The sequence below is a fragment of the Rhinopithecus bieti genome, unplaced genomic scaffold (genome assembly GCF_001698545.2).
Source record: "Rhinopithecus bieti isolate Rb0 unplaced genomic scaffold, ASM169854v2 scaffold_20098, whole genome shotgun sequence".
Classification (NCBI taxonomy): Eukaryota; Metazoa; Chordata; class Mammalia; order Primates; family Cercopithecidae; genus Rhinopithecus; species Rhinopithecus bieti.
The window spans coordinates 513,653-533,839 of NW_016810571.1; the positions used below are offsets into that span (position 1 = coordinate 513,653).

The 20,187-nt window shown below is 44.5% G+C and overlaps 1 protein-coding gene across 3 annotated transcripts in view; it reads left to right on the top strand.

Moving 5' to 3' along the window:
- The window catches only part of MYOCD (myocardin), a 120,494-nt gene that overhangs the window by 56,376 nt on the left and 43,931 nt on the right, over positions 1-20,187 (top strand). For all 3 annotated transcript variants that reach the window (XM_017892393.1, XM_017892392.1, XM_017892394.1), the window contains 2 exons: positions 1,382-1,543; positions 18,741-18,916. In XM_017892393.1, coding sequence (XP_017747882.1) covers positions 1,382-1,543; positions 18,741-18,916 — 338 coding nt within the window. The remainder of the gene's footprint in view (positions 1-1,381; positions 1,544-18,740; positions 18,917-20,187) is intronic.

The following is a 20,187-nucleotide window of genomic DNA, read 5'->3' on the forward strand; positions in this document are numbered from 1 at the left end:
CCCGAAAGTACGATGTTGGTAGTGGAGGGTGGGGAAGAAGTTCAAGGTGGGGAAAGGAAATAAGCCAAGGTGCAAAGGTGAATGCAGCAAGACATAGAAGACAGAAGGATAAGGATCAGGCTCTCTGGAATGGTAGATTTGGGCTGGAGAGCCACAGGTCATGACAGGAGGTAGATTAAATTTGTAGCAGTCTTGAAAAACTGGATCGAGAGATGTGGATGGTAGGAAGCATCTTGTACGGAGGCACCAGAAGAAAGGAGGGCTTTCTGAACATCAGTCTTGAGTTGGTACAAAGGATGAGTCAGAAAGATGGCTGAGGCAGAGAGCCAGCAAGCTGCCCTTCCAAAGAACTGGAAGGGGTCCTTTGGAGAGGATGTGGGCTTTGGTATGACCATTCTTTGGTTTGGAGTATCCACATTCCCTCCATTGAATGTGAAATGCTTTGAACAGGCAGCTTCCACAGCCAAGCCTGTGGCAACGGATGAGACATCCCTAGACCTCTTCTGTATGGAGAGTTCTAGATCAATGCCAGACACAGGGTCTTGGGTTAGCAGGTGGTTAATAATAAAATAATGGGGCTAAGGGACTTGTCTGTAAATATCTCACTTTCTAGATTTATGAAGTTGAGAGTGAAGTTGCAAAGTCTTATAGAATCTTAACTTACAGTTCTCCATGAGAACAAAGCTGGATTCTCCTCTGAGTTCTTCCACAGAAATAAGTCAGGGCCCAACCTAAAAAGGAAGTTTGGTGTCAGCTGTATGGAAGTGGATTTAAGGCTCTGTACGTGACCTTTCACACCCTCCAAATGATGAGAAACTGCCTGTGGATGAATTCAACTTTTAAAAATCCCTCAGTTTAATTAGATATCTGTTTCAATGGAATTTTTTGTCTTTCGCAACTGACCTGGACGTTTGACTCAGTCGGTCACAGCCTTGACTAGTCCAAAATCCTTTAAAAGTCATACTAGTACTACTAATAATAACAACAGATAACATTTACTGCAGGCCTAGCCTATGCCGGTCACTATGCAGACGAAATGTGTATCCAAGTGCCATAGCTTAGGGTCAGGCAAGCAATACAGACCCTGCAGACTGCTTGCTTACAAAATCTCTGAATTGCACATTTTTTTCAGAAATCCTCGCAAAGCAAGCGTCTCTGACTTTTCCATGTGCCTCTCGATTTGCCTTTATTTGGAAGTGTCTAGGCTTTGGTGATAATCCCTGTAAAGTGATGATGATTGCATCAAAAAATTATTAGGATGGTGGAGCACAATGTGACACAATCTTTTGTAACCACAAGCCAAAAAACAAAAGAGACGGAGAGAGGAGAGAGAGAGAGACATCAAATTCTAGAACTGATCCTTTTCATTTCAACCCTTTAGCTTCCACTGCAGAGAGGTCCATTCCAACTGCTCAGATGAAGCTGAAAAGAGCCCGACTCGCTGATGATCTCAATGAAAAAATTGCTCTACGACCAGGGCCACTGGAGCTGGTGGAAAAAAACATTCTTCCTGTGGATTCTGCTGTGAAAGAGGCCATAAAAGGTAGTTAGAACACATGACATGTCTCTCCTTGGTGCTCTTGAGATCTGAGGGCAGCCTGGAGCTCTGTCATGCTAGGACCTTTGGGAATGAGGGCCTCTCTCCTGACAAAAGCCATACCATGGGTTGTTAGTCCAGTTCATTCTCCATAACCAGGGATCCTGGGCATTGGTTGCAACTCCCATTCGTGTACTCCCCAAGGCCAAGTCAACACAGGATAATTTTGCTCTAGTCAGGCAAGTTGAGAACCTGACCAGGTATAATCCTCAAAACATCTCCCCTATAAGACGTCCTTTACTTAGGAGTCACAATCACGGTCCTCTTTAGCCTTCCTTGTTTAAAGAGAGGTAGACTATATCAGCAGAAAGAGCACTGGCCCCAGACTAGAAAACCTGGACCTCAGGCCCAGTTGCCCCAGTCACTTCACCTCGAGATGGAGGTGACAGTACCCACCCTGCCCAGCTCACAGGCTCCTGGGAGTGAAGTTCATGGTAAACAATGCATGGAAAAACTCTGACAGCTCTCACTGGCTCCACAAAGTCAAAGGACAGATACTCAAAAAGGAGACACAAATATTGATTCTGTTATAAACTGTATAAAATCATTTTGTAGACTTTTTGAACAAGTGATACTAGGGGAACCCAAACGTCCTGCCAGTACTGAATTCACTCATAGAGGCTTTGGGGTGGAAACCAGGAAAACTATGGTAACAGGGAGAAAGGGGAGCTTAATTCTCCTACAGACACACTTAACTTTCTCCAGCTATGCCCGCAATCCGCTCTGAAAACTATTGGTAGATGTTAATAAGCAGTGTACATTTAAAGGTTTTGACACATTGTCAAAAAGTATGTATAAGCGCATTTTATCCAAAACTAAGTTTATTATAAAACTTGTCGTCCAGTTTAGTCACATTCTAAAATCTTGCTCTCACCCAGCGATTCAGAGGCCACATGAATTTTGCCTTTGGAACTGGTAAATATGAAAATATCAACTCCAGGAGAGGCAATATACTCGTCTGTCAGTACCCACTTACATATCCCACTGTGATTTTCTCTCTCCTCTACTCTCTTCCTCCCCACTAAATATCTGGGGCCTTTGAACTTGGCCTTGAGTATTCAGGAGTGCACTGCCACCATCTTTACTCTGATAAGCTCTCAGGCAGGTAAAAATCTCCATTGGGCATCTCTTATTGTTTCTTGAAGCATTCTGTTCTGTGCCTGTACATGTATTTATTTATTTTTCTTTTATTGGGTGCATGTACATTTAAGACTTATTTTTACACGACAGGCAAAAGGTTTCCTTCTAATTTGCATTCTTTGGTTTCTAGCAGATTATATTTTTCCTTGTGATTATGTATCATTGGCAATACTTGGCTTTTTATCTTCTTTCGTGCTGAGCGTGTTCTCGCTTTACTGCTCTGTGTATGCTATTTATATAGGGAAAAAAATGCTAATCCTCCATCTGTCACAGGTATTTCACATCTTTTTACCAGTTTGTCCTTCACTTTTGATTTTTTTATATAGTTAATTTTACCTATAGCAGTTCCTAATTAATGTATAGTCAAATCCCCTCATCTTTTTCATTATGTTTTCTGAATTCGTGTTTATTGAAAGTATTTCCTAAGTCAAAATATAGAGTTTATGCATCTAGATTGCCTTGTAATATCTATATACTTTTATTTTTACATTTAAATCCTTAGTGTGTCTGAAATTATTTAAGTGGTTGGTTTACGAGAGAGGTCGAATTTTTTTTGTTTATCACAATTTTATGATCTGTTTTACATTTTGTGTTAATATCTGTCTTCACAAGTTTCTTTACATTTGTCTGATTTTCCTAATGCTTCATGGCTACTCTTGCAAGTGTATTTTAAGTGAAAATTAGAATCAATTTTTTGTGTCATCTTCAATTCTATTGTAATTTTGTTTAGGATTGCACTGAATTTATGTGTTAATTTATAGTGAATTCATATGTTTAAAATACATAATTTTATAAATTCTTCCATAGTATCTATCTCCCACTTATTCAAGTCTTTTTTTATTTCCCTTTGCAAAGCTTGTTGTTTTTAAGTAAAGTCATGTTGATTATTGCTCATATATGGGAAACCTATTAATTTCACACATTTATTTTATAACTGGGCAGTGTCAAAGATCTTAATAGTTCCAATAGTTTCTCAGTTTATCTTAAGTTGTCCAGGTCTAAGGGAATGGAATTTGTTTTCTGCTTCATTTTTATTTTCTGCCTCGGTTCACTGGCTGGTACTTTTTCACAACAAAATGATTAGCATATTATAGAATTAATATAATTTCTAAAAGTCTATGTAGTACATTAGTAAAATAAATTACATACAATGTTTATTTTATTTATGAATATATTATTTATACATTATATACATTTTAGACAAATTATATATTATAAAGTATAATATACTATATTATACAAACCAAATAATATATATCTTATATAAAATATCTATATCATATAGATATTTATCTTATATATGAAACTATATGTATGAATTACATAAAGCACATGTTTATATTATACAATCAATAATGTGGTAATATATAATTTAATAGTTATTGTTATATTACATAACAGAATACTATTATTATTGGTACCTTGCCAGTGTCTCAAAAGTAATATTATATTATATTTATTATATTATATTAGTGTTGCCTTATGTTTTATTTTATGTTGTAATGTGTTATATTGATGATTACATACATTTTTGTTTTGTTTCTCTCTTAAATGGGGATTTTTCTAGTCACTCACATCTGTATATGATGTAACCTTTGGTATAGGATAGATATTCTAAGGAAGTATTTCTGTATTCCTGTTGCAATAAGAGTATTTTGCAAGACAGATATTGAGTTTTTTTAAATGCTTTCAAAGCATTTCAAAATATGATGACATGGCTTTTCTTCTTTGACCAAGTAACGTAGTATTGCTACCTTTCCTAATCTTCCTTGAATTTCTAGGGGAAAACAATCTCTCATAAATTTGGTTTTAGAAACTGCTAGTATTTTATTTGGGATTTTGCATCTATTTTGTTATTAGTTGGGATAATGCTGGCTGGGGAACAAACCACAAAACTTCAACAGTTTAACAAGAAAGATGTATTTCTTGCTTGGAAAGAGTTCAGAGAGGCATTTCCTCCATGAAAAGCCTCCTTCAGTCTTGTTTCGCCACCATTCCCTACAGCAAGGGTGGCACTTTTTCTTAAGGGAGCAGATAATAAATACTTGAGACTGTCCCTGTCACTACTCAACTCTGATGCTGTAGCAGGAAGGTTGCCATGGGCAGTAAGTAAACAAATAGGCATGACTATGTTCCAATAAAACTTTATTTACAAAAACAGGCAGCAGGCACAAAGGACTTAGTTTGCCAATCTCTGCCCTGGAGCTTTGTCATTCTCTGAATGTATCCAGCAAAGGGGGAAGAAAAGATGAGAAGGTTCATCCACTTATTAAAAAAATCTCAACCTGGAAATGAGCACATCACCTTCACTCACATTCCATTGCGAGAACAGTACATATGGCTGAGAAAGGTATTCTCTGGCTGAACAGCCATTTCCGGCAGTGCCTTTATATTATGGAAGAGGGATCCTGGCTTTTGATAAGTAGCTAGTCCTGTCTGCCACAATCTTCATAAATGATGCCGGTCTATGTTGTTGTTTTATATTTTTCAGATTTAAATTCAAACCTACACATACTTCACAAAATAGTTTATAATTACCTTTTCATATTTTTTCATGTTCTGGAAGCATTTAAATATGATCACAATGATTGGTTGTTTTAAAACATTGCTTACTAAAATCGTAGGAAACCAAGGAAATTAAGAAACCAGTACCTTTTTCAAGAGTAGTTCTTTGAGTTTTTTTCAATTTTGTCCATAATTATTTGTGCACTCAAATTTTCTCTTTAATTTGTACAACTTACCTATTACTAAATGTCTCACTCCCCTCCTGAATTTTAAAGTTATTGGCCTCAGGAAGTAGACAGTATTGGCTCCCAATTGTTCTAAGTTTCTCTGAAGAATCATGAGCGCCCAGTGGAGGAAGGTAGTTGTGGGAAATGAGGATGTATAAAAAGAGAAGAGGGCTAAAATGAGGCTCCCATGCAGTAGTATTTAAGATGGAAGCAGGGAATCTGTGACTAATAAACAGAAGGAATGGCTAGAGAAAGAGGCAGAGGATACAGGGTGACTTAATCCAAGAAAAATCCAAAAGCGGACAGCAGTAATGGGCAATTGAACACCTGTTACTCATCTATGCATCAGCCTCTTTAGCAATGACCCTTTGAATGTGCCTAAGAGTTTTATGGGCAAGGTGAACAGGAATATCATAAAGACTTGCTTAGAGACAGCTAGAGAGAGCGTACTTAGAGACAGCTATAGAGACAGCTATAGTCCTTCCAATGGCAAAGGTGACCCAGCTCTCTCTTCTGTGTGTCACGTCTTGTGATCGTATCTTCTCCCTTGGTTGTGGTTGCACTGTGTATCATTCTTCCAGCCTCTGTGTATTTTCCCTCCCCTGTCCACGTGCCTTTCCAGATGTGTTTACATTTTCCGGCTCTCTCTGCAGCTGTGTTTCTGAGTTTCTGCCAAGCTCTGAGAGGATCATTCCATCATTGCCTCCCTCCCTCCAAACTTCATTAAGGACCAACAAGTCTCTAACCCTCCAAAAGAAACTCTAGAATCTGGAACCTCTCCCAACACAGGGAAGGACATTATTGACAGAGGACTGTCCCTACCCTGGGATTTTCCCTCTTACTCCCAGACATCATCTCTCTTGCAGTCAGCAGGATGAAAGCACCATGTCTCTTCCCCTCCCCTCTTGAGTACCAGTTTCTGATCAATCTCCCAGCCTGCAAGTTGACTTTCTGAATTCATAGGGTCTTATAGTTTCCAGGTGGAGGGAAAAAAAACAGGCTCATCACCCTAAAATGACATTCTGTGGGGAATAGGGGACTTGGGGCCGTATCTGAGAGCATGCACCTCATGGCCTATTTCTACCTTGTAGAAAACCGCTGATCAGGCCAGAACACTGAATAGAAAAGCACTATGTTACATGGAAGCAATGATTCATGAGAACAGATATTATATCCTGGAGTTTAGCATGACCTTGCTCAGTTTATGAGTGGTCATTATTACTGAAATATCCCTCTGTGTTGAGAGCCCTACAGGCTTACTTCTAGCTTGTTAATTCTCTCGCTGGTCATTAGAGCATTTTTTTTCACTTTCTTCACTTAACGTGAACATCCCTTAGCTCCCGCGAAAGTCATATGTTGTCCAGACGTCTGACTCCTAGCTTGAGTAAAACAGAACCCAGGCTGACCTTCCCAGCCTTCCCACAGTAGAAGGGCCCAGGTTTTCAGCTCCAAATGACAAGCATTTCCTCCTAAAGTGTTCTCACCTTTTCATGGGACTGGGCCAGTCTTTTCACCTGAGTCAGGTTTTTTTGTTGTTGTTTTTTTTGAGACAGAGTTTCTCTCTTGTTGCCCAGGCTGAAGTGCAGTGGCATGATCTCAGCTCACCGCAACCTCTGCCTCCCGGGCTCAAGTGATTCTTCTGCCTCAGGCTCCCAAGTAGCTGGGATTACAGGCATCCACCACCACGCCCAGCTAATTTTATAATTTTAGTAGAGGCAGGGTTTCTCCACGTGGGTCAGGCTTGTCTCGAACTCCCCACCTCAGATGATCCGCCCACCTAAGCCTCCCAGTGCTGGGATTACAGCTGTGAACCACCATGCCCAGCCAGGCTTTTTTAAAAAAGAACCCGTGATTTAGAATATATAGACCCATTGTCAAAGCTAAATTTGTTCTTTTACCACAATGACCCTTATATGTAGAAAGCAATAATTCTGATCCTCCAGGGCTGGTCCAGAAGCTACCCATTTCTATCACTTACATTTATAAAAGATCCAACGATAGTCACTGCTCACCAATGTGCCCCATGCTTAGACTTCATAACAAAACCTTCCTATTCACTAAGAATCTAGTCATTCTTCAGGGAAGCCAGAAGTCTTCACCTTCTCTGATCATTCATTTTGAAGGCAGCTAGATGATAACCGTGGCCCTGAGTGAGATGGTAGGGCTGTTTGCTTTGGCATAGAAAAGGAAACTTTGCTTTGGCATAACTTTCTCATGAACAAAATCTATCACTCCATCATGAGAAATAATCTCCAAAGAGCTAACGACCCTTGGGGTAAAGAAACACATTAAGGCATACATGACAAATACTTTGCTGAGGATGGTTCTGGGAAAGAGGAGGGCAAGAGAATCGGGGAGCTGGGAGCACTGGGGCGTGTGGGAGTGGTGGGAGGAAAGGATGAGCGTGGAGAGGGAAAAGCAGTGCCTGGAGTCTGCCTCTGCCGCCCGGTGAAGTAAGGGCTTTGCCTCCATGGAAGTCATCTCAGGCATCACTGAGAGGTGGGCAGGGCATGCCCAAGGGGAGCCGAAGTTGAGGAGACGCCTCTAGAAATCTGAGGGCAGCTTGAGGCTCTGGGAGGGGCTGAGGAGGATCCTATAAAAGAGAAAAGGGAGACAGGATAAAGCACTTTTTTTCTGAGATGGAGTTTCGCTGTTGTCGCCCAGGCTGGAGTGCAATGGCGCGATCTCCTCTCACTGCAACCTCCGCCTCCTGGGTTCAAACAATTCTCCTGTCTCAGCCTCCCAAGTAGCTGGGATTACAGGCGCGAGGCACCACACCCAGCTAATTTTGTATTTTAGTAGAGATGGGGTTTCACCATATTGGCCACGCTGGTCTTGAACTCCTGACCTCGTGATCTGCCCGCCTTGCCTGATGCTATTTTTTGTCCCTAGAGGATTCATCTCAAGAAAATGCAGGACAAGTATTTACACAGGTTAACTGCTTTTCCTGACCTGTGTGGCCCTAGGATCAGGTGTATCAAAAGACATGAAGATCATCCTGGGCAGCATAGTGAGACTTCATCTTTACAAAACTTTAAAATTAGCCAGGCGTGATGGTGCATGCCTGTAGTCCTAGTTACTTGGGAGGCTGAGGCAGGAGGATCACTTGAACCCAGGAATTTGAGGCTGCAGTAAGCTATGATCAAACCACTGCACTCCAGCCTGAGTGACAGAGTGAGACCCTATCTCTCAAAAAAAGAAAAAAAAAAGGCCAGGCGTGGTGGCTCATGCCTGCAATCCCAGCACTTTGGGAAGCCGAGGGCCGGGGTGGGGTGATCACCTGGGGTCAGGAGTTCGAGACCAACCTGACCAACATGGAGAAACCCCGTCTCTACTTAAAATACGAAATTAGCTGGGCGTGGTGACAGGCATCTGTAATCCTAGCTACTCGGGAGGCTGAGGCAAGAGAGTCACTTGAACCTGGGAGGTGGAGGGTGCAGTGAGCCAAGATCACGCCATTGCACTCCAGTTTGGGCGACAAGAATGAAACTCCATCTCAAAAAAAAAAAAAAAAAAAGAAAGTAAGGATACATAACTATGGAAGCATCCTTATATACTTCTGTGGTAAGACCTGCCTGCCTAAAATTTCTTACTTAGAGATTTGTTTTTTAGAATATTAATTGATCTCTCCGTAAGTTTCTTTTACTCCTTTAAATGTTTTATTTGGGAATCATTATAATTATTTTATTTTTCTGAGATAGTGTCCCTGTTGTCACCCAGGCTGGAGTGCAGTGGTGCTATCTTGGCTCACTGCAACCTCTGCCTCCTGGGTTCAAGTGATTCTCCTGCCTCAGCCTCCTGAGTAGCTGGGATTACAGGTGCCCACCACCATGCCCAGCTGATATTTGTACTTTTTTTAGTAGAGACGGGGTTTCACCATGTTGGCCAGGCTGGTCTCGAACTCCCGAACTCAGGTGATCCACCTGGCAAGGCCTCCCAAAGTGCTGGGATTACAGGTGTGAGCCACTGTGACTGACCAGGAATCATTTTAGACTGATGGAAAAGTTGCTAAGATAGAACAATGCCAAGATGGAACAAGAGAGTTCACAAATACCTTTCACCTAACTTTCCCTACTGTTAACTTCTTACATAACCGTGGTTCATTTGTCCTTAAGAAATTAACATTCGGATTTTACCAGGTTTTTTTTTTTTTTTTTTTTGGCTAGAGAAAGAGGCAGAGGATACAGGGTGACTTAATCCAAGAAAAATCCAAAAGCGGACAGCAGTAATGGGCAATTGAACACCTGTTACTCATCTATGCATCAGCCTCTTTAGCAATGACCCTTTGAATGTGCCTAAGAGTTTTTATGGGCAAGGTGAACAGGAATATCATAAAGACTTGCTTAGAGACAGCTAGAGAGAGCGTACTTAGAGACAGCTATAGAGACAGCTATAGTCCTTCCAATGGCAAAGGTGACCCAGCTCTCTCTTCTGTGTGTCACGTCTTGTGATCGTATCTTCTCCCTTGGTTGTGGTTGCACTGTGTATCATTCTTCCAGCCTCTGTGTATTTTCCCTCCCCTGTCCACGTGCCTTTCCAGATGTGTTTACATTTTCCGGCTCTCTCTGCAGCTGTGTTTCTGAGTTTCTGCCAAGCTCTGAGAGGATCATTCCATCATTGCCTCCCTCCCTCCAAACTTCATTAAGGACCAACAAGTCTCTAACCCTCCAAAAGAAACTCTAGAATCTGGAACCTCTCCCAACACAGGGAAGGACATTATTGACAGAGGACTGTCCCTACCCTGGGATTTTCCCTCTTACTCCCAGACATCATCTCTCTTGCAGTCAGCAGGATGAAAGCACCATGTCTCTTCCCCTCCCCTCTTGAGTACCAGTTTCTGATCAATCTCCCAGCCTGCAAGTTGACTTTCTGAATTCATAGGGTCTTATAGTTTCCAGGTGGAGGGAAAAAAAACAGGCTCATCACCCTAAAATGACATTCTGTGGGGGAATAGGGGACTTGGGGCCGTATCTGAGAGCATGCACCTCATGGCCTATTTCTACCTTGTAGAAAACCGCTGATCAGGCCAGAACACTGAATAGAAAAAGCACTATGTTACATGGAAGCAATGATTCATGAGAACAGATATTATATCCTGGAGTTTAGCATGACCTTGCTCAGTTTATGAGTGGTCATTATTACTGAAATATCCCTCTGTGTTGAGAGCCCTACAGGCTTACTTCTAGCTTGTTAATTCTCTCGCTGGTCATTAGAGCATTTTTTTTCACTTTCTTCACTTAACGTGAACATCCCTTAGCTCCCGCGAAAGTCATATGTTGTCCAGACGTCTGACTCCTAGCTTGAGTAAAACAGAACCCAGGCTGACCTTCCCAGCCTTCCCACAGTAGAAGGGCCCAGGTTTTCAGCTCCAAATGACAAGCATTTCCTCCTAAAGTGTTCTCACCTTTTCATGGGACTGGGCCAGTCTTTTCACCTGAGTCAGGTTTTTTTGTTGTTGTTTTTTTTGAGACAGAGTTTCTCTCTTGTTGCCCAGGCTGAAGTGCAGTGGCATGATCTCAGCTCACCGCAACCTCTGCCTCCCGGGCTCAAGTGATTCTTCTGCCTCAGGCTCCCAAGTAGCTGGGATTACAGGCATCCACCACCACGCCCAGCTAATTTTATAATTTTAGTAGAGGCAGGGTTTCTCCACGTGGGTCAGGCTTGTCTCGAACTCCCCACCTCAGATGATCCGCCCACCTAAGCCTCCCAGTGCTGGGATTACAGCTGTGAACCACCATGCCCAGCCAGGCTTTTTTAAAAAAGAACCCGTGATTTAGAATATATAGACCCATTGTCAAAGCTAAATTTGTTCTTTTTACCACAATGACCCTTATATGTAGAAAGCAATAATTCTGATCCTCCAGGGCTGGTCCAGAAGCTACCCATTTCTATCACTTACATTTATAAAAGATCCAACGATAGTCACTGCTCACCAATGTGCCCCATGCTTAGACTTCATAACAAAACCTTCCTATTCACTAAGAATCTAGTCATTCTTCAGGGAAGCCAGAAGTCTTCACCTTCTCTGATCATTCATTTTGAAGGCAGCTAGATGATAACCGTGGCCCTGAGTGAGATGGTAGGGCTGTTTGCTTTGGCATAGAAAAGGAAACTTTGCTTTGGCATAACTTTCTCATGAACAAAATCTATCACTCCATCATGAGAAATAATCTCCAAAGAGCTAACGACCCTTGGGGTAAAGAAACACATTAAGGCATACATGACAAATACTTTGCTGAGGATGGTTCTGGGAAAGAGGAGGGCAAGAGAATCGGGGAGCTGGGAGCACTGGGGCGTGTGGGAGTGGTGGGAGGAAAGGATGAGCGCGGAGAGGGAAAAGCAGTGCCTGGAGTCTGCCTCTGCCGCCCAGTGAAGTAAGGGCTTTGCCTCCATGGAAGTCATCTCAGGCATCACTGAGAGGTGGGCAGGGCATGCCCAAGGGGGAGCCGAAGTTGAGGAGACGCCTCTAGAAATCTGAGGGCAGCTTGAGGCTCTGGGAGGGGCTGAGGAGGATCCTATAAAAGAGAAAAGGGAGACAGGATAAAGCACTTTTTTTCTGAGATGGAGTTTCGCTGTTGTCGCCCAGGCTGGAGTGCAATGGCGCGATCTCCTCTCACTGCAACCTCCACCTCCTGGGTTCAAACAATTCTCCTGTCTCAGCCTCCCAAGTAGCTGGGATTACAGGCGCGAGGCACCACACCCAGCTAATTTTTGTATTTTTAGTAGAGATGGGGTTTCACCATATTGGCCACGCTGGTCTTGAACTCCTGACCTCGTGATCTGCCCGCCTTGCCTGATGCTATTTTTTGTCCCTAGAGGATTCATCTCAAGAAAAATGCAGGACAAGTATTTACACAGGTTAACTGCTTTTCCTGACCTGTGTGGCCCTAGGATCAGGTGTATCAAAAGACATGAAGATCATCCTGGGCAGCATAGTGAGACTTCATCTTTACAAAAACTTTAAAAATTAGCCAGGCGTGATGGTGCATGCCTGTAGTCCTAGTTACTTGGGAGGCTGAGGCAGGAGGATCACTTGAACCCAGGAATTTGAGGCTGCAGTAAGCTATGATCAAACCACTGCACTCCAGCCTGAGTGACAGAGTGAGACCCTATCTCTCAAAAAAAGAAAAAAAAAAGGCCAGGCGTGGTGGCTCATGCCTGCAATCCCAGCACTTTGGGAAGCCGAGGGCCGGGGGTGGGGGTGATCACCTGGGGTCAGGAGTTCGAGACCAACCTGACCAACATGGAGAAACCCCGTCTCTACTTAAAATACGAAATTAGCTGGGCGTGGTGACAGGCATCTGTAATCCTAGCTACTCGGGAGGCTGAGGCAAGAGAGTCACTTGAACCTGGGAGGTGGAGGGTGCAGTGAGCCAAGATCACGCCATTGCACTCCAGTTTGGGCGACAAGAATGAAACTCCATCTCAAAAAAAAAAAAAAAAAAAAGAACGTAAGGCTAATTTCTAAAGTGCCAGGGATCTGAGTAAAAAAAATTATTCATTCAAACATCTACCTATTATGCCATTTCCATAATAAAGGCATCTGCTCCCCTTCAAGAGCGGTGAGTTCTGACTTTGGTTAGATAGTCCAATAGATCTGTAGACTATGACACGCTAAATCTATACAAATATCTTTAGGCAACAGCTAACACTGAAACAATAGCTACGTTTCTGTGTACGACTTTCTCCCTGGGGAAGCAAATTTTGCTTCAGTCTCTTCCAGGATGTTAGGAGGTAGTCTGTCCACGAGTTAAAATAGCTCCCATTGCAGTGGAGTGAACCAGCTCACAGGTTGATAAGGAAGGAGGTACATTTTCACGTTTCACTTCATGATTTCCTGCCCTTGGTGTGGGTCCTCACAGAAAGGTAACTAGGACTCCAATTATCTTGCTTTAATCTTGGCATTTTAAATGTTTATGCAAAGAAAGTACAACTGACTCATTCATCTGATCACTTCCAAGAGGGAGAGGGAAGGCTCCGAGTCACCAGCCCAAGATCCCCAAGGGGCCAGTGCCCAGAGCCAGCCCTGCGAGCATAGCCAGAGGATGATGTCAGGGCTTCCCAAAGCAGGTCCTTGTCATCACACCCCTGATGCGTCTACAGGGACAATAGCCAGCACACTGCTCTCCATCAGCTCCCAGCCAGTCTCATGCTGGGGGAGATTGGAGCGGAGGCCCAGGGTCACACCACGGAGCCAGTAGACTTGGTCGTTCCAGAGGCAGTCAGATAAGGTGACCTTTGTCCCTCTCTGCATGGGCTTGGCCTGAACAGGAAGGAGAGGGAGTGGCATGCCAACCTTTCCACCCACACTCCTCCTACTCTGAGGAAGGTCCACCTTTGCTTTCCCAGCGTGAACCTCTCAGGACCAACCAGTTTTTCTGGTTCTGGAGTTGTGCTGACCTTTGCCAAGCTGACCAGAGGATAAACTGCCTCCTGGGTGGTCTGTTTATTTCTTGACGATGTTACACTTGAGACAAACAGATACTCCTACCAAAAACAATAGCAACAATAACCGCAAGAAATTATTCATCACTTACACGTCAGGAACCGGGCCCAGTGCTTTCCATATGTTGTTACCTAATCCTCGAAACCCTGAGAGCTAGCTATGATGATGATGATTTCCATTTTATAGATGGGGAAACTGAGGCTCAGAGAGGTCGAATAACTTGCCAACAGTCACGCTATCCCTGAAATGGTAGAACCAAAAAGCAAATTCAAATGTGTCTGACTCCAGAACCCAGGGCCTTGTGGACCACACCGAACACCATAGGTGGCGTTCATGCCCAAAGGAAGCCACTGCCATGTACTTACAGGAGCCCCTCCACTGTTAAGGTTTTTCCCATAGACAGCGACTGAGTCAAGTCTATAGCTGTGTGTGGGCTCCCTGCCCTTGCCCTCATCTTCTGCCCTGGCAGTGGCAAATCTAAACCAGCCACTAGTAACCCTGAAGGAGTGGTGATGGACAGGGGCCCCCATGGTGGGGTCTTGTGGCCTGGACAGCGACCAGTGGTCCTCAGTGTGGCTGTCAGAGTGTTCTAACCTGGCACATCGTGCTTTTTAGATACCAGAGAGGAGTCATATTTGGGGCCGTGGCACTCCTCCTGGTTGTTTACGCAGTTGTAAAGCTGTCCTTGGGATGTAGTTCCATGCACTCATGGTTTCCTCATTTCATTGACTTAAGCATGGGAATGTCTCTCCTGTGCTACCCCTGCCCTACGTACCCCCAATTGTCTCCTACAAGCAATGTCTCTCCAGGGGTTGGCTCCTAAAATAGCCCTCTCCCCCAGCTGAAAGCACTTCTTTGTCATCCTCCCCAACCCAACTCTGCTAATGTCCACACGCCCCGTCCTTTCATTGTCAGACGCGCCCCTCTCCCTTTCTGCTGTCCTGTCCACCGCTGACAGTCACTTCAGGCTCCATTCAATCCCACCTCCTCCAGGAGGCTTCTTGGACAACTTCGCATCGCTCTCTCCTCCCTGTAACCACCACTAGCACTCACCAGGCAGTCTGGCCCGTGACAGATTCTCTGATTGTGTCCCATCGAGATACAAGGATCTCCTTTCTCATGGTTTTCTGTCTCTTCTCTTAGCCATATCTCATCTGATCACACCTCAGCTTGTCTCTACTCCTCTTAAAATGGGAAGGCTGGAGTTAAACGCAATAGCTTAGGAATGCTCTGTCCAGCCCTGGGGAAGGGGGGATTGATTACCTGCACCTTTATCCCAGATACTCAACTTCTAGACTTTTGCACATCATTCTAGTGCTTCGACCTGAGGTCACCAAATGCCAGGTGTCAGAGTGGAAAGTGCTGATTCACTGGTGGTAACTTCAGGGCTCCAACAGTCTTTCCACCCCTTTACTAAGGCAAGTCCAAATAAAATTCACTGGGACTCTCCCTTCCCAGAATCTCCTGCCTTCTTCGTTCCGGAAAAGCAAGATGTCACAGTCAGTCCCTCAGATCTCAAAAATTCAGCTATTTTGTGGAATTCCAGAGACACCCTTAGTCTCCGGAATCCTCTTCCAGGATGTTAGGAGGTAGTCTGTCCATGAGTTAAAATAGCTCCCGTTGCAGTGGAGTGAACCAGCTCACAGGTTGATAAGGTTCAACTTATCATGTATACAGAGTAGGCCAGGCGCAGTGGCTCAACCTGTAATCCCAGCACTTTGGGAGGCTGCGGCAGGTGGATCACAAGGTCAGGAGATCAAAACCATCCTGGCTAACACGGTGAAATGCTGTCTCTACTTAAAATACAAAAAAATTCACTGGATATGGTGGCACGTGCCTGTAGTCCCAGCTACTTGAGAGGTTGAGACAGGAGAATTGCTTGAACCCAGGAGGAGGAGGTTGCAGTGAGTCGAGATTGTGCCACTGCACTCCAACCTGGGCAACAGAGCGAGACTGCATCTCAAAAAAAAAAAAAAAGTAGAGATGTTGGTCATTTTCTATGCTACCCCTGCCCTACCTACTGCCCCCAATCAACCGGGCAGGCTGATGATGTTCCGTAAACCACACAATGGCTTCACCTGCTGACTTCCAGGAAGGATGACTAATTCTGCCACCGCCTCTGCCAGGTGAGTCTGAGACTCCAAAGATGGCACTGCTGTCCTAGTTCAGTCCCAAAATAACTGGGTGGAGCAGACCTTACAATGTGTTCGTTTATTAAAAAGAAACGAGAAGTCTGGGTGCAGTGGCTCACACCTGTAATCCCAGCACTTTAGGAGGCCGAGGTGGGTGGGTCACTTGAAGTCAGGAGTTCAAGGCCAGCCCGGCCAACATGGTGAAACCCCGTCTCCACTAAAAATACACAAATGAGCTGGGTGTGGTGGCACATGCCTGTAGTCCCAGCTACTTAGGAGGCTGAGGCCAGAGAATCACTTAAACCTGGAAGGTGGAGGTTTCAGTGAGTTGAGATCACGCCATTGCACTCCAGCCTGGGTGACAGAGCAAGACTCTGTCTCAAAAAAAAAAAAAGAAAGAAAGAAAAAGAAATGAGAAAACGTGCCCCCTTCCTGAACTATTAGGAAGTCTAACAAAGTTGGCTGTTTTTGCTATTGCTGCCACTGCTAGGTGAACTACTCATCCAGCTGCTATTGTTATTATTTGCTCTCTCTCCACTCAAAACAATGAAAGCTGGGTTTGGGGAGGATAAGAGGAGAAACCCCTCTCTCTCCCTTCTCTTAACATTTCTACCCACATGTTAGAATATGTAGAAAATGTTGCAATTTGGTTAATTTCCTCTAATTTGTACACACCTGGGATATGATACCCTGTGTGGAGACAGGAGGGGTCTTTGTCACGAGAAGTATCAGATCAGAGAAGATCCACATGGATTTAGACTGAAGGAAGTGGGCAGAGGAGGTAAGATGACGAAGCTCTCAGACAGAGGGTCCCGCTGGGCAGAGAAGACTGGCTGCCCTGAGAGTCTAAGGAAGTCACATGCAGGGTCTCTGACAATGTGAATGGCACTGGTCCAGGGCACGTACCATGTGAATCCTAAGAAAATACAGTGACTTCTGGAATGTGGAACGTTTAACCCCCTAACCCCCACCCACCCACCTACCCACTGCCTGCCTACCTGGCCCTCAGTAATACACATCATCCCCTGCTTTTTTTTTTTTTTTTTTTTTGAGACAGGGTCTTGCTCTGTCACCCAGGCTGGAGTGCAGTGGCGTGATCTCAGCTCACTGCAAACTCTGCCTCCAGGGTTCAAGCGATTCTCCTGCCTCAGCCTCCCGAGTAGCTAGGATTACAGGTGCCTGTCACCACGCCTGGCTAATTTTTCTATTTTTAGTACAGACAGGGTTTCACTGCATTGGCCAGGCTGGTCTCAAATTCCTGACCTCAGGATCCACCTGCCTTGGCCTCCCAAAGTGCTGGGATTACAGGCGTGAGCCACTGTGCCCAGCCACATTCGGCATTTTTCTAAGGTATGAATTTCTATGATGAACATGTATGACTTTTATATTCATGGAAAAGCAATAATGACTTTTATAAATAACCCATGGAGCAGAAATGCTCAGCCCCAAACCCCTCCCAGTTAGTGGGCCGCCCCGGGCCTGTGACTGGAGTTTTCCCCTGCCCTGTCCTTGCATGGCCTCCTTCCTGATGTGACACTTGAATGCCTGTGAGAGGGCCTGTGACAGATGCCAGCAGTGGTGGCGATGACAAGCCCAAAGCCACATTTGTTCCATTACTTCCAGCTCCTCGTTGCCTTTCCAATCCCTGCAGTAAGAGCTCCTTTCTCTTATCTGCACAAGACAAGAGTCAAAAGTTCTTGTCGGTGTGATTGCAGAATATCGGGCTGGAAAACTTCCTGATAATACCTAAATTCCTTTAGCAGAGCAGTCCCTGGAATCGGGTCAGGAGAGCTATGCGGCTTCAGCACATTGTGTACTGTGCAGCTGGATAATAAACCAGATGAAATGTGGCAAATAAAAATGTAAGGGACATATAAGGATGTCATTCTAGTCCCATCTGGTGCGATAACCCCTCTCCCACACCAATTTTTCTGTTCCCTTAGCAAAACCATGCAGGCTGCCTGAGGAAGAGTCTCTGCTTGCGTGAGCCATTGAGGAGTTCCAAAATAGACACAAAGATATGAGGAATACAAAGAAATTCCAAATAATGAAAAATAAGGATCAAGCTGAAGTTTCTGAGACACATTTATGGCTTTTGTAAACAGTCATGCACTCGTTGAATGGCTCTTCGGGACACAGTGGTGACATTAGCTAATTCTGACATTTAGGAATTTAAACTCAGTAGCTGTCCTAGCTTATCCTTATGAACAAAGTTTGCTAAACATTGTGTGCTGTGTGCCCCGCTTTATGTTTGAAGATGATGCAAACGGCAGGCTGTCATCTCGATTCCATTTCTCATCGTAAAACCCACGGGACACGGGCGCATGCTCCTACCACGTTTTCCTCTGGCCTCATTCTGCACCCAGCATTCCCTTTTCTTTCCTTCGCCTTCCCCAGTTTCAAAAACATATGGGTTCCCATAGAAAACGGGAAGAAATGCAGATACCTGAAAATAAAGTTTAACAAATGATGACAGACCTCTGATAGAGCAAGTCTTTCCTACACGCCAAACAAACCACTTTTTTATAAACACAATAATTTAAAGTATAGCTTCACGCTTACCTAAACTTAAAACCAACTGGAGAGAGAGAGAGAGGTGTATTTTTAATAGAAGTGAGACATCGAAGCATTTCTAAAAAAGCTCTTTGACTCTCCTAAGCCACTAACTGAGTTCCTGGATTTCACCCCCTCAGGTAACCAGGTGAGTTTCTCCAAATCCACAGATGCTTTTGCTTTTGAAGAGGACAGCAGCAGTGATGGGCTTTCTCCAGATCAGACTCGAAGTGAAGACCCTCAAAACTCAGCGGGATCCCCGCCAGACGATAAAGCCTCAGAGACCCCTTCGACAGGTTCTCTGGGGACAAACCAGGTAAGAAAAAAAAAAAAGAAGAAGAAAGTAAAACAGCATCTCAATGTATTATCGTTTCACAGTCTTAAAATCGGTTACAGCTGGTTTTGCTTAAAGAACCCGGAGATGTCCCTGGCTGCCATAGCATTTTGATGCCTCTTCTCACTCTGTTCAGCACAGGCCTCTGTGTGGGGTAACAAAAGCTCCAGAAAACACTGAAAGAGAACCTCCAGTACTACATCCTTTAACTTATCCATTAAAGCATCTGCTCCGCCAAGCGGATACCTTTTATCTCCATTTTTATGGACAAAGTAGCTAAGGCTCAGTGATATTGGATGACTCGCCAACAATCTCCCAGCTAGAAAGTGCCAGGGCAGGACTGATTCAAAGTTCACCATCTCTCTGTGCCCTGAGGACTCGCTACAGGGCTCTGGGGAGTGCAGAGAAGGAAACGTTGGCTCTCTCCAAGGCAGGGAGGCCCACGTTGCTTCTACTCTTAGCAGGTTTCTACCTAGCAAGCTGCTGCAAAATTCAGCCCCAACCCAACCATAACATTCACCTCTTTCTGGACAAAGCTACAAACCCTTGAGCATGAGGAACGTGTATTCAGAATACTCTTAAAGCACATTTATAAAGAATAATGATGATTATGGGCTGGGCGCAGTGGCTCACGCCTGTAATCTCAGCACTTTGGGAGGCTGAGGTGAGCGGATCACCTGAGGTCAGGAGATCGAGACCAGCCTGGCCAACATGGTGAAACCCCATCTCTACTAAAAATACAAAATTAGCCAGGTGTGGTGGCACACGCCTGTAATCCCAGCTACTCAGGAGGCTGAGGCAGGAGAATCATTTGAACCCGGGAGACGGAGGTTGCAGTGAGCCAAGATCATGCCACGGCACTCCAGCCTGGACCACAAGAGAGAAACTCCGTCTCAAAGGAAAAAAAAAAAAAGAATAATGGTGATTATGAACAACAGCTCCGGCCACATATTAAATGCTCATTCTGGGCCAGGGGCAGTGCCAAGTGCTTCGCAAAATTTCCTTATTTGAAATCAGAGACCTCTCCAAGTAGGTATCATCGAGGTGGATTTGACAGAGGAGGAACTAAAACTCTATGAGGCCGAGCAACTGGGTGGGCTCTAGAAATACAGCAGAGTGCCAGCCACGCTGGGGAAATCCAGCCAGAGGGTATTCACGGAGCCCCTAAGAGAAATGCCTGCCGGCGTCCACATATGAGGGGAAGGAGATGCGTAAGTGTGGAAGCCAGATGTGAGCTCTTCCAATTCTGCCTC